Source organism: Archocentrus centrarchus, chromosome 6, assembly GCF_007364275.1.
Source record: "Archocentrus centrarchus isolate MPI-CPG fArcCen1 chromosome 6, fArcCen1, whole genome shotgun sequence".
In the NCBI taxonomy this organism is placed as follows: domain Eukaryota; kingdom Metazoa; phylum Chordata; class Actinopteri; order Cichliformes; family Cichlidae; genus Archocentrus; species Archocentrus centrarchus.
The window spans coordinates 33,381,215-33,396,280 of record NC_044351.1 but is presented as its reverse complement, the minus strand read 5'-3'; the positions used below and the strand labels follow the sequence as shown (position 1 = coordinate 33,396,280).

At 41.1% G+C, this 15,066-nt stretch overlaps 1 protein-coding gene across 1 annotated transcript in view; it reads left to right on the top strand.

Moving 5' to 3' along the window:
* The first annotated feature begins 1,588 nt into the window (after nt 1–1,588).
* syt9b (synaptotagmin IXb) overlaps nt 1,589–15,066 on the top strand; it is a 54,819-nt gene continuing 41,341 nt past the window's right edge. The window contains 1 exon segment of the mRNA XM_030732300.1: nt 1,589–2,198. Coding sequence (XP_030588160.1) covers nt 2,051–2,198 — 148 coding nt within the window. The 5' untranslated portion in view covers nt 1,589–2,050.

Here is a 15,066-nt window from a genome sequence, read left to right as displayed (position 1 = left end):
AACCCAGCCAATTTAAAATCACCAGTCAACCTAACAAACTGCTGTTTGTTAGGCTGCTGTACATGTAGGCACATGCACCAACTTTAGGCACTACACAGTTGTGGTACATTGTTGGTGCTAACTTTTTAAACCAACACCGGCCTGTTTGTTGGTGGAAATGCATGGAAACCATCCTAGATTAGGCACCAGCACTGCGTTGGTGTGGTCTCTGTCATTGTTTTCCAGTGAGAAGAGCTGCCTACAGTACTGCTGACATGGAACCAAATGGTCATTTTGAAAGAAGGAAGCTCATTTTTAAGCCAAATTTCCATCCAAATGTAGCATGAAATTAAAACAAATTTCTAGAAAAGCAAAAAGAAAATACAACATATCAATTTTTTCCCATTGACTTTCCTTATGGGAACAGTTTGCAAGAGAAAAAAATGCAAAACTTTGATATAATTTGTCAGTGACAAGTGAGATTTAAGTTGTGCTTTTCTTCTGGGTTTTCTAATCAGGTGCTTTTTCTTGAAAAAAATGTCTACAAGCAGTAATTTAATACATTATCTATATGATGGGTACAGTTTTAGATTTAAATGATGTTTTCAGGGGAAACACTGCTCACTTCTTGGGACTCTTTTTACCATCTCAAGGCATGAAATCTGCAACTGAGCCCTGCACTTATTTGACATCAATTTTGTTTTAAATAGGCGGCTGAAACACTGCCAGCAAATATCATCCATCCATCCATCCATCCATCCATCCATCCATCCATCCATCCATCCATCCATCTCCTTCTAGGAAGGGTCACGGGGGGCGGAGCCTATCCCAGCTGTGATAAGGTGAGAAACAGAGCAGGGTACATCCTGGACAGGTAGCCAATGTCTTTAGACTGTGAAACCCGGAGAAACTCCACACAGATGGCCAAGGTGGAATCAAACCTATGACCTTCTTGCTGTGAAACAGTAGTGCTGAACACCACACCCCACAACAAATATAATATAATATAATATAATATAATATAATATAATATAATATAATATAATATAATATAATATAATATAATATAATATAATATAATATGAGCATCAGAGCTTTTATAGATACTTTAAGGTTCCCTCCTTAAACTTTATAAACGCAGACAGAGGCCTTTATTAGCACCTTCGCCTTTAATGTGACATTTATCTGCCGTTCTCGCCCTTCATTACTTCCATCAGTGAAGGTCAGGCTCGTACATGTGGGCCCTCGCAGGTGTTTGGGCCCCTTACACCTGCTACCCAGGAGCGCACGCGGATATCACTTTATTACTCATGTGATTACCGCGTGAAAGGAATCAGGACTTTACTCATTAGATGAAAGAGAAAGGGGGGATAGCCAGGGTGGGATTTTGTGACATTTGCCTTGTTTAGGTGCCGCACGCAGATCGCTCGACAGCTTTTTCCTCGAAGGACCTCTCGCGGAAGTGGGAAGCGTGATGCTTGGATATCGGGGTGGAGGTGGAGGTGAGGGGAGGCAGAACTTCCTGTCTGTCTCTCTGCGTCCCAGTGCGTGGAGAAATAATTGAGCGCAGTGAAAGCCGAGCATTCATTCAAAGACCTTGACTGGCGCTGCCGAAGCCTGGAGGCTCAGCGGTGATTCAGCCGCGGAGCAGCGGGAAGGAGACAGTGGAGGTGAGAAGGAAGGAATAAAAGGAGAGAAGAGAAGAACATTTTAAGAGACGGAGGAGGAGAGCGGGAGCTGCGCGCCGGTTCGGAGCCGCGTTTTCATCGCTTAACAAAACCTTGAGAAAGAGGATTTTTTTATTTTGAAAACTTCTCCCATCTCAGCTAAAACCTGCATTTACTAAACAACAACAACAACAACAACAACAACAACAACAAACAAACTGGAAAATTCGGGTTGCTGTGGATTTTGACCGATGCGCACCGGAGCTATCCAGGGGTGTAGCCGCGTCGTGCGTCTTTGCGCTGTTAGAGGTTGTGTGTGACTTAAGTGTGAGAAAGAGGAGGATACAGATAGAGGTGGAGGATCAGCCGGAGTGGCCGACCAGCCAGAAGGATGCTGGAGGGCAATGCCTGCAGAAAGAGAGGATGAGATTTGTCGAAAGGCGCTGGAACTGCTCTCCGACCTTTGCTCCAAGGGAGAGGTGCAGGACGACAACTGCCTGGATTTCATCTATTACTTCAGGGACCTGGTCAGACCCCGTTACACGGACTCAGGTTAGACCCCCCACCCGTGTTCTTTCTGGGAGTTTAAAGTAGGCTAGAGTTCTATTGCATGCAGCATTAACTCTTGGCAGTTTCATTTTATTAAGAGCTCCAGGGGCCGATTGAATCGAATCTTTTTACCTTAGGAAGCACTAAACAGACTTTAATCTCCAAGAAGACATGAAACCCTTTGATCCAGCGGCTGTCCTGCACCCACACTTGAAGAAAATCAGATGCTTTTTACTTTAAAATCAAGAATTTAGGAGAAACGTTTAGAAATAAAGCATTTGAAGCTAAATTTCTGTATCATCATTTGACCTTCTTTCAGTCTTCAGCTTGTTGATTTAAGAAATCTTCACATTAAGGGAATTGTGTGTGTGTGTGTGTGCCTGTTGATGTGTGTGTGCGTGTGTTTGTAGTATTATTTATTTATTTTGCAATAGTTGGCAGTCTAAAAAGAAAAAGAAGCCTCTTTGCTCACTGCACATAATTGTATTTTACTATTTTCCCAGCTCACTAGAAATGCATTAAGAGTGTGAACTGTGAACCTGTTGCTTGCATCCATTAGTACCAGCAGAATCCACCAAACATTTCAGATCTATAAGTGAGTGTGGATGCAGCATCCATCAGCTTCCTCACACACACTGAATGGGAGTGCTGCTTTGATTTCTCCTTTACTCTGACAGGAGAGAGGCAGCGAGAAAGCCCCACCCGACATTTCACATAAGTGCCAGCGTTGTGCAGACGTGGCTCCGGCAAAAGGAAAGAAGGCTCAGCAGCTCGAACCACTTATTTCACACTCCCAACCGGGAGCAGTTGGCCAGAATGTTTTTCAGGATTATTGTTAGCAATAATCGTCTCATGAATCAGAACGGGCTTCCTGACTTTAAACTTCTTAAAAAAAAAAAAAAAATCTCCAGTTAGATTCCAGGAGCTGGTCACATCCAGTCTACGGTCATAAAATGCTCCTGTTCATGTCGGACTCACCCAGTACATTTAATGCATTTCATAAAAGCTTCTATTCATAAAATGAGTTGTAAAGAGATTGTAGCCAGTGCATTCACAAGTTTAGAAGAATTGTTTTTACTATGTAGCGATTTGTCTTTCAATCTTGAAATCTTCTTTCCATTTGCAGCGATCACAGACACCAGCTGTGGGTTTGTGGAGGTAATCTGGAGACATTTCACACCATGGTTTTTTTTTTGGTTTGACTGAATCTTTTTCTTTTTTTTAAATATCATGTGGTCAGGGGTTACAGTGGGACTTGGCAGGTGTGGGCTACTTAAGAGCTAGTTGAGGTGCAGTGTGGTGAAACGACTCCCTTAGAAATAAGTCACTTAATAATTTCTGTTGTGAGCTGCAGTGGATTTTTCTCTGTGGACAGGCTGTGATCATCTAACCTGTGCTGCTGCTGCTGACTTTGATTTATTTATTTTTTATTGTTCCTCATGGATTTAGTCAATGGCATTTTACAATATGCAGATGTTACATGAGTCATCGCGGCCCCTTTCTAAACCCTTACCCAGTGTAAAGCTAATATAAAGGTGGAATTTGGTGTTGCTGAATCACTTAATCAGCTTAAATTTAATTGTATAACTGCAACCTTTGACCTAACCTAGCAGTGAGTGCAGGAAACACAAGCTGTCCTACACCAGTCCAGCAGTGCTGTTACTATAAACTTTAGCTTGTACTTGCTGTCTTGTATAAACGCCAGAGATTAATAATAACTAATGATTAAATGCAGAGTGGGGTATAAACAGAGTGAAAAGAGGCAAATGAAAAGAAACACTCAGTGCATCATGGGAACCCCCCCAGCAGCCTAGGTCTAAAGCAGCATAACTAAGGGAGGGTTCAGGGTCACCTGATCCAGCCCTAACTATAAGCTTGATCATAAAAAAAGTTTTAAGCCTAATCTTAAAAATAGAGAGGGTGTCTGTCTCCTGAATCCAAGCTGGGAGCTGGTTCCACAGAAGAGGCGCCTGAAAGCTGAAGGCTCTGCCTCCCATTCTACTCTTAAGTATCCGAGGAACCACAAGTAAGCCAGCAGTCTGAGAGTGAAGTGCTCTGTTGGGGTGATATGGTACTGTGAGGTCTTTAAGATAATGCAGACAACTAGCAGACAGGTTGTCTGTGTAGATTCTCAGTCATCCAGGTCATAGTAGTCTCTGGAGCTTGAAAAAGGCGACTGGACTTCTTTTTGTTTCTTGAAGACGTTTCACCTCTCATCCGAAAGGCTTCTTCAGTTCTCAACCAAATGGTGGAGAGACCCAGGTATTTAAACCCCTGTGGGCGTAGTCCCCTGGAGGTGGTTATGACCCTCTATTGATCATGTGCTTGAACACATGTGCCCAGGTGTGAAGGGGGCGTGGGTCATATTTAATCAGTGGTTTCAGTTGAAACCAATTTAGGACTCCGCTCCATTGTTTCCTGTGGCCTATTGAGGTCACGGGAACAAAGGTGTGAATGGGGGTTGAGACGTCTGGGAAGGGAGCTCAGGACAGCACTGTAAGCGGGGGAAAGTTGGTGACGTAATCCACCTCCTCTGTTCAATGATGGTTGTTCACAGTGGACATAGATGGCTTCTTTCACTCCTCTTTCAAACCATCTGTTTTCCCTGTCCAAAATGTGAACATTGGCATCCTCAAAAGAGTGCCCTTTTTCCTTCAGATGCAGATGTACTGCTGAATCTTGTCCTGTCGAGGTGGCTCTTCTATGTTGTGCCATTCGTTTGTGAAGAGGCTGTTTGGTTTCACCAATGTAGAGGTCCGAGCACTCTTCACTGCACTGAACAGCAGACACTACATCGCTGATCTTGTGTTTGGCGGGTTTGTCCTTGGGATGAACCAGTTTTTGTCTTAGGGTGTGACTTGGTTTGAAGTATACTGGGATGTCATGCTTGGAGAAAATTCTTCTGAGTTTCTCTGACAAGCCTGACACATATGGGATGACAATGTTGTTCCTCTTGTCCTTCCTATTCTCTGTAGTTTGTGTTTGGCCTTCATTCCTGTGCATCTTAGCTGATTTGATGAAGGCCCAGTTGGGGTAACCGCATGTTTTGAGGGCTTTCTCAATGTTTGTGTGTTCCTTATGCTTCCCTTCTGCCTTGGAGGTCATAACCACCTCCAGGGGACTACGCCCACAGGGGTTTAAATACCTGGGTCTCTCCACCATTTGGTTGAGAACTGAAGAAGCCTTTCGGATGAGAGGTGAAACGTCTTCAAGAAACAAAAAGAAGTCCAGTCGCCTTTTTCAAGCTCCAGAGACTAGCAGACAGGTTGTGTGCCAAACTGCACATCCCCAAACACTTGTGTATTTGGTGATGTTTGTTGAGCTGGTTGTGTGTGCGTGCCCCTTCAGAAGAGTAACCCCATTTAAACTTGCTTCATTCTATCTGCAGTTGCTAGATGCTGATGTACTGCAACCACAACTTTACTGAGATCTGCATGCATGAATGCATGACAGGGATGAGAAGGAAAGGAGGATGTGTGGCGAGTGTGCAGGCTGGAACATGGAGTCATATTACTGTGGGATTTATTGAGTGAGTATCTCTGTGGCATCAGCTGGAAGGAACGCCAGGATGCAGAAAATGAAAGATCAGCTCAGTTGATGTCATTATGCATTAAACTATTATTATCCTCTTTTTGATTCAGACACTTCAAACTTACATTATTCTGAGGATAACATTTTTACCCAACCTTTTACTGGCCAGTCTCTCAGATACTGATACATCTGATGTTTGCTTTATGCCTGAAATCAAAATGAGGGACGCAAAGTAGCTAATGGTGCTGTAATATCTCTCTCTCTCTCTCTCTCTCTATATATATATATATATATATATATATATATATATATATATATATATATATATATATATATATATATATATATATATATAGCTCTTCTACACAAATCAGGATATCCAGAGGAAAGGTGTTTACCGTGTGATTGTATTTTTTTGCGCTGTAGCTCAATAGGGCTCCATTCATTGTGGACTGGAAGGCAGGGTAACCTTCACCTTTGCTGTTACAGAACTCTCCAAAGATTTCTTTTCAGAATTCTCTGAATGCCGTTTCAATTTCTCGTAATGCCTCTGACAGTTCTGATCCTTAAGGAGCTAAGGTGAAGTAAACTTGCAGAAAAAAAGATGATAAAAATCATCAGTGCTGTTGCACAAATCTCAAGAAAAAAAACTTTAAAGGTTTTAGCGTGCCAGTAATGATTTGCTAGACTAGAAATTTTAAGTATGTTTGCAAATCATTGTGTGTAAATTAAAATGGAAGAGAAGTTTAACCAGATGGGCAAATAATCAATGGGAGTTCCTCCTTACTAAAAATTATTGCCAGTGAGGATTATACTGTGTGTGTGTGTGTGTGTGTGTGTGTGTGTGTGTGTGTGTGTGTGTGTGTGTGTGTGTGTGTGTGTGTGTGTGTGTGTGGGATGTTAATTGAGCAAGAAAAGAGAGAAATTAAATGAAGCAATTAAAGCAATACAGCTTGCATTTTAAAATTGATTTTCTATTAATGCATTTTCTTTTTAATTTGTCCCACTGAGCGTGAAACCCTTTTGTTTCACTTACATCGCTGTTGTAAAGAGAACAAAAAAGGAGCCATGCAGAGGACTTTATCCCTGCACACCTTCCCTCCGCTATCACTGATATGATGAGTCTAAGGGAAAAGGTGAACATGAGAATTTTAGTTAATGCAAGATTAATAGGAATTCTACCCTCCAGTCAAAAGCATGAGGAGACACTGCAGAGGTCAATACACTGAACTATTAAACACGTAAATCCAGTTTAAATATTAAAGGATACATACTGAACTGAGCAAAGCAGATCTACCCAGCAATATCAAACTCAGAATAAAAGCTCATGAAATCAGAAGCTGCTTTTAAAGTCTGGATCACCCCTGTGCTCCCAGCAGCCAGTTATGCTTCTTAGTGTCAGACTGAACTTCTCCTGTACCACTATTTTTAAGTGTGCAGCCTGCTCCGTGCTGGACCTCCATGATGGAACCAGCTGTGGGTGCAAGATTACTGATGCAATCACCAAGCTTTTTTTTTCCTGGCATCTTTTATATTCTTACCCAAACTGCACCTTTCTGCCCATGAGAACAGTGAAGATAAGGATTTTTTTTTTAGCTTTTCAAAGAGTTTTTGAATCAAACTCCTATATATATTTTTTATACTTTAAGCTACAGTAATGCTATAGGATGCAATCAAATACAAAAGCAGCATTTATTTACCTCTTTTCTTCATGCTCTGATTCTGCAGTGCAAACAGACTTATTGCTAATATGTTTGAGAGCTGTGATCCAAGACTTTTAGCAACCACTCATTGAGGAAGGCGATCTCAGAGATGTCTGGATAATACCTGCTTTCCTGTGTAGCTTCATTCAGGATAATTATATGCAAGATAAACCAATTATATGACGACTCCTACGAGCGCTTCCATCACTCACATGTTATCCCTGTGACAAAGAGAGAAACTTTGAAATACCATCCAAATTCAGATTAAGACATTTGGTAGTTTGGAAACTTTGCCTGGGCAGGGACGCACCTATTCTAAAATCCTTTTCTATGTTTGTATGTTTCTATGTTTAGTAGTTAGTGATTTTCTGTAACTGGTTACATTGTTAATACTTTAACTTTGACCACAGGAAAGAAGGCCCGAACCAGGAAGGAAGAGTTTAGTGGATTTATTCATAGAAATGGTGTGGATAAGGGTTGCTTACAGGTGAACTGGTGCAGGAAAAGATCAGCTCCATGAAAGAAAGTTGGCAAGAACACAGGTTAACAACATGCAAACATGATACAATGATCTAGCAAATAATTTGTGCTACTTATACTGAGAAAGTTTGATGAATCTGGAAGTAAGAGGCTACTGTTGCACAGACTGAATGTCACATGACTGGATGGGAAAGCGCTACTGTAGGACTTCTGGTGGACAGATGTCTCTCTTCCACAGTGTGTCTTTTGTCCTGTCTCTCTCCCCTCAGCCCCCACCGGTCTCAGCAGATGACCCCCCCTCTCTGAGCCTGGTTCTGCTGCAGGTTCTTCCTGTTAAAAGGGAGTTTTTCCTTCCCACTGTTGCCAATTGCTTGCTCATAGGGGGTGGCATGGTCTCTGTCTTACAATATTAAGTGCCTTGAGGTGACTGTTGTGATTTGGCGCTATATAAATAAAATTGAATTGAATAGTAGGACAGAGTTTATAGGCAAAAAATTATGTAGGTCAGCCCCCTGAAAGCTGGTGCTTCCAAACAGCAGTCGGGGAGCCCTGATGGTACTAAAATTAAGCTGGTGTGATACTTTATTATGTACTTTATGGAGGCTGAACCTTCCCTTTAAGGAATGTAGCTCCCCTGTTGTGGAAAATGTGCAGTGAGACTGTGTGAGAAGCAGCTTCACCCACTATTAAGTTAATGCTAAGCTGCTCTAATGTCCTCTAATGCAGTTTCATTGTAACCAAATGTTATCATCACTGTCCTATAAGAAGGAGAAAAAAAGCCAGTTTCATGCAGTGTTAAGGTAGATTCATGCGGCCTCGCCTTCATGAAGCGTTGATCCAAACACTGTTACCCAAAGACAAAGACACACAAAAACTTTGAACGCTTACTGAACTGTTAACACTGTAACGCCAAGTGTATCATATTTCATACATGTGTTTTTGAATTATGACCATAGACTGTAAATAAAAGATAAAAGTAGCCACTGCGTCATCTTCCATTGGTTATTGGGGTCCTGTTGTGAAGTCTTGAGCTGTGAAATCACCAAATTGGTGTTTTGAATTTGGTTGCGATGAATGAGGGGCAGTCCCCCTGCTTTTTCCTCATTTTTTTCCTCTAACGGGGACCATAATTTATGAAATGAACATCATGTTCTCAGTGAGCCTTAAAACTAGCGACTGACATTATAAACCTATTAGAAAGTGTTTGCTGATGCCATGTATTAGTAGAGATTAAGAGTTGCGGTCTCAGACTTTTTTATAGCCAGAGGAGCTGCCCCCTGGTGGCCATTAGGAAAAATGCCCGTTTAAGGCACAAATATAAAGCCGATGATCGTGACACAATAGTTGCTTTCACATGTGAACTGCAGCCCTGAGCTTTTCTAGACATTAACCAACAGATGTGCAGGTGATAAAAGAGAGCAGATTTCTCCCATATTGGCTTCTCTTCATTGGCTCCCTGTTAAATCTAGAATAGAATTTAAAATCCTTCTCCTCACCTACAAGGTCTTGAATAATCAGGCACCATCTTATCTCAAAGACCTCATAGTACCATATCACCCCAACAGAGCACTTCGCTCTCAGACTGCTGGCTTACTTGTGGTTCCTAGGATACTTCAGAGTAGAATGGGAGGCAGAGCCTTCAGCTTTCAGGCCCCTCTTCTGTGGAACCAGCTCCCAGCTTGGATTCAGGAGACAGACACCCTCTCTATTTTTAAGATTAGGCTTAAAACTTTCCTTTTTGATCAAGCTTATAGTTAGGGCTGGATCAGGTGACCCTGAACCATCCCTTAGTTATGGTGCATTCACCTCTTTTTACTCTGTTTATACCCCACTCTGCATTTAATCATTAGTTATTATTAATCTCTGGCTCTCTTCCACAGCATGTCTTTTGGCCTGTCTCTCTCCTCTCAGCCCCCTCACAGCAGATGACCCCCCCTCCCTGAGCCTGGTTCTGCTGGAGGTTTCTTCCTGTTAAAAGGGAGTTTTTCTTTCCCACTGTCACCAAGTGCTGCTCACAGGGGGTCGTTTTGACTGTTGGGTTTTCTCTGTATTGTAGGGTCTTTACCCACAATACAAAATTGAGGTGACTGTTTATTGTGATTTGGTGCTATATAAATAAAATTGAACTGAATTGAATAATGCAAATGTCCCCCTCCCTGCTTACTAGTACAAATTGTGTGGTTTCTGACAATAAAGCAGTTTGTGAAAAATCCACTGAATCCCCAACCAGGGAGTGGGTCATGCGGTACTTTCAGAGGTGGTCATATGAACTCTAGACAATCACCATAACCTGATTGTCAAGCTAATGTTAGCTTGTCAGTTAGTGAAGCATCTGTGCAGCAGTTCCACCTGGAAGTTCCTAGTTAGTAACTAATGTTCACATTTTTGTAACAAGGGCATCTTTGTAGGAGACACATGGGGCAAGAACGAATGGTCTCACAGTCACAAACATGAATACAGTTCCATCTTTGTACAGTTTTATCATGCTCAAACTTGCTACTAACGGGAAATAGAGGTGTATAATGACCTTTTTTAAAAAGATTATTGAAATTTTTTTGGGTTTTTTTTGTCAGACAACACTTATGTGCCGCTGAACATAACATTGTTGTTTTATAGTTTTACACCATAAACCAGGAGAGACAGATAAAAGTAAAAGTCACGGGAACGATGTTCAGCTGAAAGCAGAAAGCCTTTATTCTCATGCTTTCCAAGATGAGTGATTGATTAAATGTTTGGAGAAATAAGTTACGGTTCATTACACCCTTGATTGCATTTTCAAGGTATTGTTGCCAGGCAACATAACATTATTGGAAATTTGGTTTTGAAATCTTTCGGCCTCTGATGATTTCCTTGAATGAGCCCAATAAAGTTAATGTCTCTTCTCTTCTTTCTCTTCTCCTCTCGTATCAAAGTAATCTCGATCCACTGTCTCCCCCTGCACCTCAACTGGACCAAGTCTCATGTTAATGTCTTAGTGGGTCAGAGCCATTTAGTCGGAGCAAGAGAGGCCAGACGATGTTCTATAGAAAGAAATACATGTATCCGAATGGAACCAGTCAAATAAGGTGCACTCTAAAAGTCTTTTAAATGATATTATCTCCATTCTTCCCCTTGAACTCTAACTCCTGTGCCATTTCACCCTTTCACCACAGCTATTCTCTCTTATTGACCCACTGCTGACTTGAATATAGCAGCTTATTGAGCTGTACTCAGTACTGTACCTCCCAGAGGTCTACTGTACACTGAAGAGTTTAATGAGATGGCTCCAGGCTAAGATCGCTCTATGACAGTATTAAACTCAATAAATCTGTCTTAAACATCAGCTTAATCTGATCGCCCTAAAGTTTTAGTCAAAGAAAATATTTTTGACTGAAATGGAAATCTCATTTTCTCTAAATTAACTATGTCTGTGAAATTGTGTGGCACACACTTTATCTTGTGCTAAAAAAAAACAAAAAACAACAGCACAAACTCAGGTTTATTTTTTGAAATTTCAGCATCAACATTTAATGAATCCATGAACATCTGAGAACACGAAAAACAGTTTATATGCCGAGCTGCCAGAGGTGCATACGGCCTCGTGTGTGTAGCCTAAACTCGGTTTGATGAAACATTAACACATGAAAGTTGTGTTTGTTACTTCCAGCTGTTTAAGTTGATAAAATCCCTGCAGCTTCAAAGGATCCAAATGTGCATCTCCAAAGTAAGAGGGATGCTCACATGTATGCATGTGGCACAGCCAATTATTCATAATTCAATTCAAGTTTATTTATTTAGTGCCAAATCACAATAACAGTTACCTCAAGGCCCTTTAAACTGTGAGGTAAAACTATCACAGAGTGGATCGGTCAGCAGAAGGTGAAACAATCTGCTTTGTACACCTGAGACAGGAGGAGGTGTTACACACAGTCACAGTTTTACTGTTACACACAGCAGCCGTCCTCAGGTTCAGGACTCCTGAGCATCCCTACGCCTGTCAAGATGTTTTAGACTAGTTCGTTTCACCAAAGTCACAAATATTTAACTTAGCATTTATTTTTCCCCTGTTTTTTCCTACTTAAATTTGAAGTCAGGATTTATAGTGCTGGTTACTGCATCATTATTGTGCTCATAGATGTTTATCATAGAGTTTTTCTCAGAGTTACCTGCCTGAGCTAACTGAGCTGTAACTAAAGATACACTGATTGCAATGAACTTTTCTTCAATGCAGAATGTTAATTTGCATTTTTCCCCAAACTGCACTAAGTTCAGGGATCTCTCAAAATCAACGCTTTCATGGTGGTTCCCCCCACGGTTTACTTTGGCAAACTCTGTGTCTTAACTCACAGTGAAAAACTCGCTAACGGCTACAGCCACACGCTAACAACATTTGGCTGCTCACAGCGTGTGGCTGCACACGTCTGGACACATCTGGAATGCTGAAAAATGGCTGATTTCAGTCCTTGGCCAGTTGAGTGGTTGACTGGTGATTGTTGGCCAGTTATAATTTTGTTAGATGAGAGCATATTGACCAAACTACTGACCGGTCAAGGAAAGACATGGATGCCAGATGAATTAATAGATCAACAAGTCACTTGAATTGATCTTTAGCAAAAAGATGAAAATTGGATGGAAATTCATCCACCAGCTCTCTAACACTGCCTCTACTCAGCTGGCAGTGTCCTGTATGTATCAGTTATATACAGACATCTATAAATGAAGATATTAAACTTTAGTGTAGGATGGAAAAGTAATTATAGCTGCTCTTCTGATGACGTTTACATCAGTACAGTAGTTTAATTGGAGGTTATTATCTGCGCTGTATAGTATACAGCACTAAACAGGCGTCACTGAGTATTTAATGTGTCTGTGATCGGTGTCTGCTCTGCACAGGGACCAAACAAAGGCTGATAATCAAATTTCTTCAGAGGCAGAGGGAGCTCGATCCACTCATCACCACTAACGCCTGCAACCACAGAGATGGTAATGCAAAAACAAAACCAGCAATAAAAAAAAGCCTAACATCAGTTAGAATAGTGTTTGAGGTTGCTCATCAGGATGTGTAGAGCTGATAATGAACTACAAAAGAAAGCACGGAGAGATGTTTGTGGCTGAGCTACTGCAGGACCAGTCTGATTTACATTAGCACCCCAAACATCAACCTTATATATAAAATGTACCGCTTCCCTTTAAGAGGCGCTGATTTCATGCTTGTTACTGCCATCACAGAACAAAGACAGATAAATAGAAATGTCTCGTACAGCAAGGCAGATGTCTTGATTAATGTGGCACTGCTTAGTATACAGATAATTTGGTCTGTCAAAGAAAAAAATGATGCATTAAACTTTTCATAAAAGCTGTATTCTGACAGGAGGCGTACAGCTTCAAAAAGAGAAAGGGAAAAATGCACAGAATAGTTAAAAATACACTGTGTAATACGTGCTTCGTTAAAGCTTTGTTGTCCTGAGCGACTGTTAATCTAGCCATGCTATTAGTTTTGGACTTTAGGATCCTAACATCAGCGTACCACTTTAGCTGTTAGATGGATTATGACATTTCATAACCCTGGATGAAGTGCCAGGAAACTTTGGACATCTAGTCAAACAGCTTAACAAAGGCATTCACACAAAAGCTTGTACAGACGTCTACGGTGCCCTTACCTGTGACTTTGGCAATTCCCAGTAAAACCATATGTAAAATGAGCATTTAAAGGGAGCATTATTTACTTTCTGAACAGCCATAAGGTATAATCATCATACGCCCTAGCTTAACAAGAGCGACTTTCAAAATAACGCATGTTAAACATGTGAGAGTAGCAGAGACATTCAAGTTTCAGCATTAGTGCTGCAGATCCTCTTTATGCTTCACTTTCTCCCTATTCTGAGCCGGCCTAAAGTGTGTTGCTGATTTACACAACGCCTCATCAAAGAGAGATTTTAGTCTAAATCAATAAAACCAAACATTTGTGTGTCTGTTCACTTTATGGTTTTAGGCTTGAATTGGTTCAGAGGCAAAGCCTCTAACAGGACACTCCATTCACACTGCTGGGCAGTGAAAATCAAACTCTGATCTCTGCTGCTGATGTGCTGCTTGCTGGTGGTAAAGCTCTCTGTTTTCCCCCAACTGAGTAGCTTCACAATCTGAAATGCTTTTTTGCACTTTCTGTGCAAGCACTGGTTGAAGATACATTGTGACTCGTTTATGATTACAAGTAAGTAAAGAGATGTATTTAAAAGGCAGCTTCCAGCACCAGATTTGCTGCATGCCTGTCATTAAAAGCATCCAGTGAGCAACAAAACAGCAATCAACAAAATCCGTTTGTTAAAACACACCATTCTGTTACTGTTGTGGCTGTTGAGCTGATGCCAGCTACATAATAATTATATTTAGCCATTTGTACTAAGCATGAGCCATAATTCTTTCATTTCCCCCTTCATTGTTCTCTTACCATGTCAGTAATACATTATGGGGAATGACCCTGAATCCAATCTCATCTCTGCTGACAACCGGCGCCTTTTCCATTTCCACTTGTAATTCTTTTTTTTTTTAAATTCCATGAATATCAGATTTTCAGCATGTAGCGCTTCTGCTTTTCATTCATGTGCACTGCAATGAAATAAATGCAGTTTACTGTAGGATATTAATGGTTTCACAATCTGGAATTCTTTGTACCAACAGGCCCTCAGTTTCAAACAGATGTCTGAAACATGCATTTCTCTCCTTATTCACTTTTAGCTAAATGAGTGAGAGGTAGGTGCATAGACAGGTATAACAGACAGATTTTGCTACCATAATCTCTCCCATAGGTCATACTGAATGAAAAATGGGCTTAATTGTTTATTCAGTATGACCCAAAATGGGTGACTCAGCCCATAAACTCAGTAGAAAAGTGTTTATAAAGGTCGAGATAGCATAGACATAGGACCGATTTATTTTTTTTAAACCAGAGCCATCACTATGCAGGCTTTTAGGCACTTCCACCCATACACCATTTATACTGTCTATGGATCAGAGCCATAGGCCTAATTTCAGAGGTCTGCAGAGCATAAAATTGGCAGAATCACCAGTTACCAAAATGCTGAATTTGGTAACTTGAAAAATATTTTAAAAAGCACCGTTGGATCATCCCAGCAGAGAATTTAAACAAATGCCACATTAACTCGTGTCACAAATAGAGT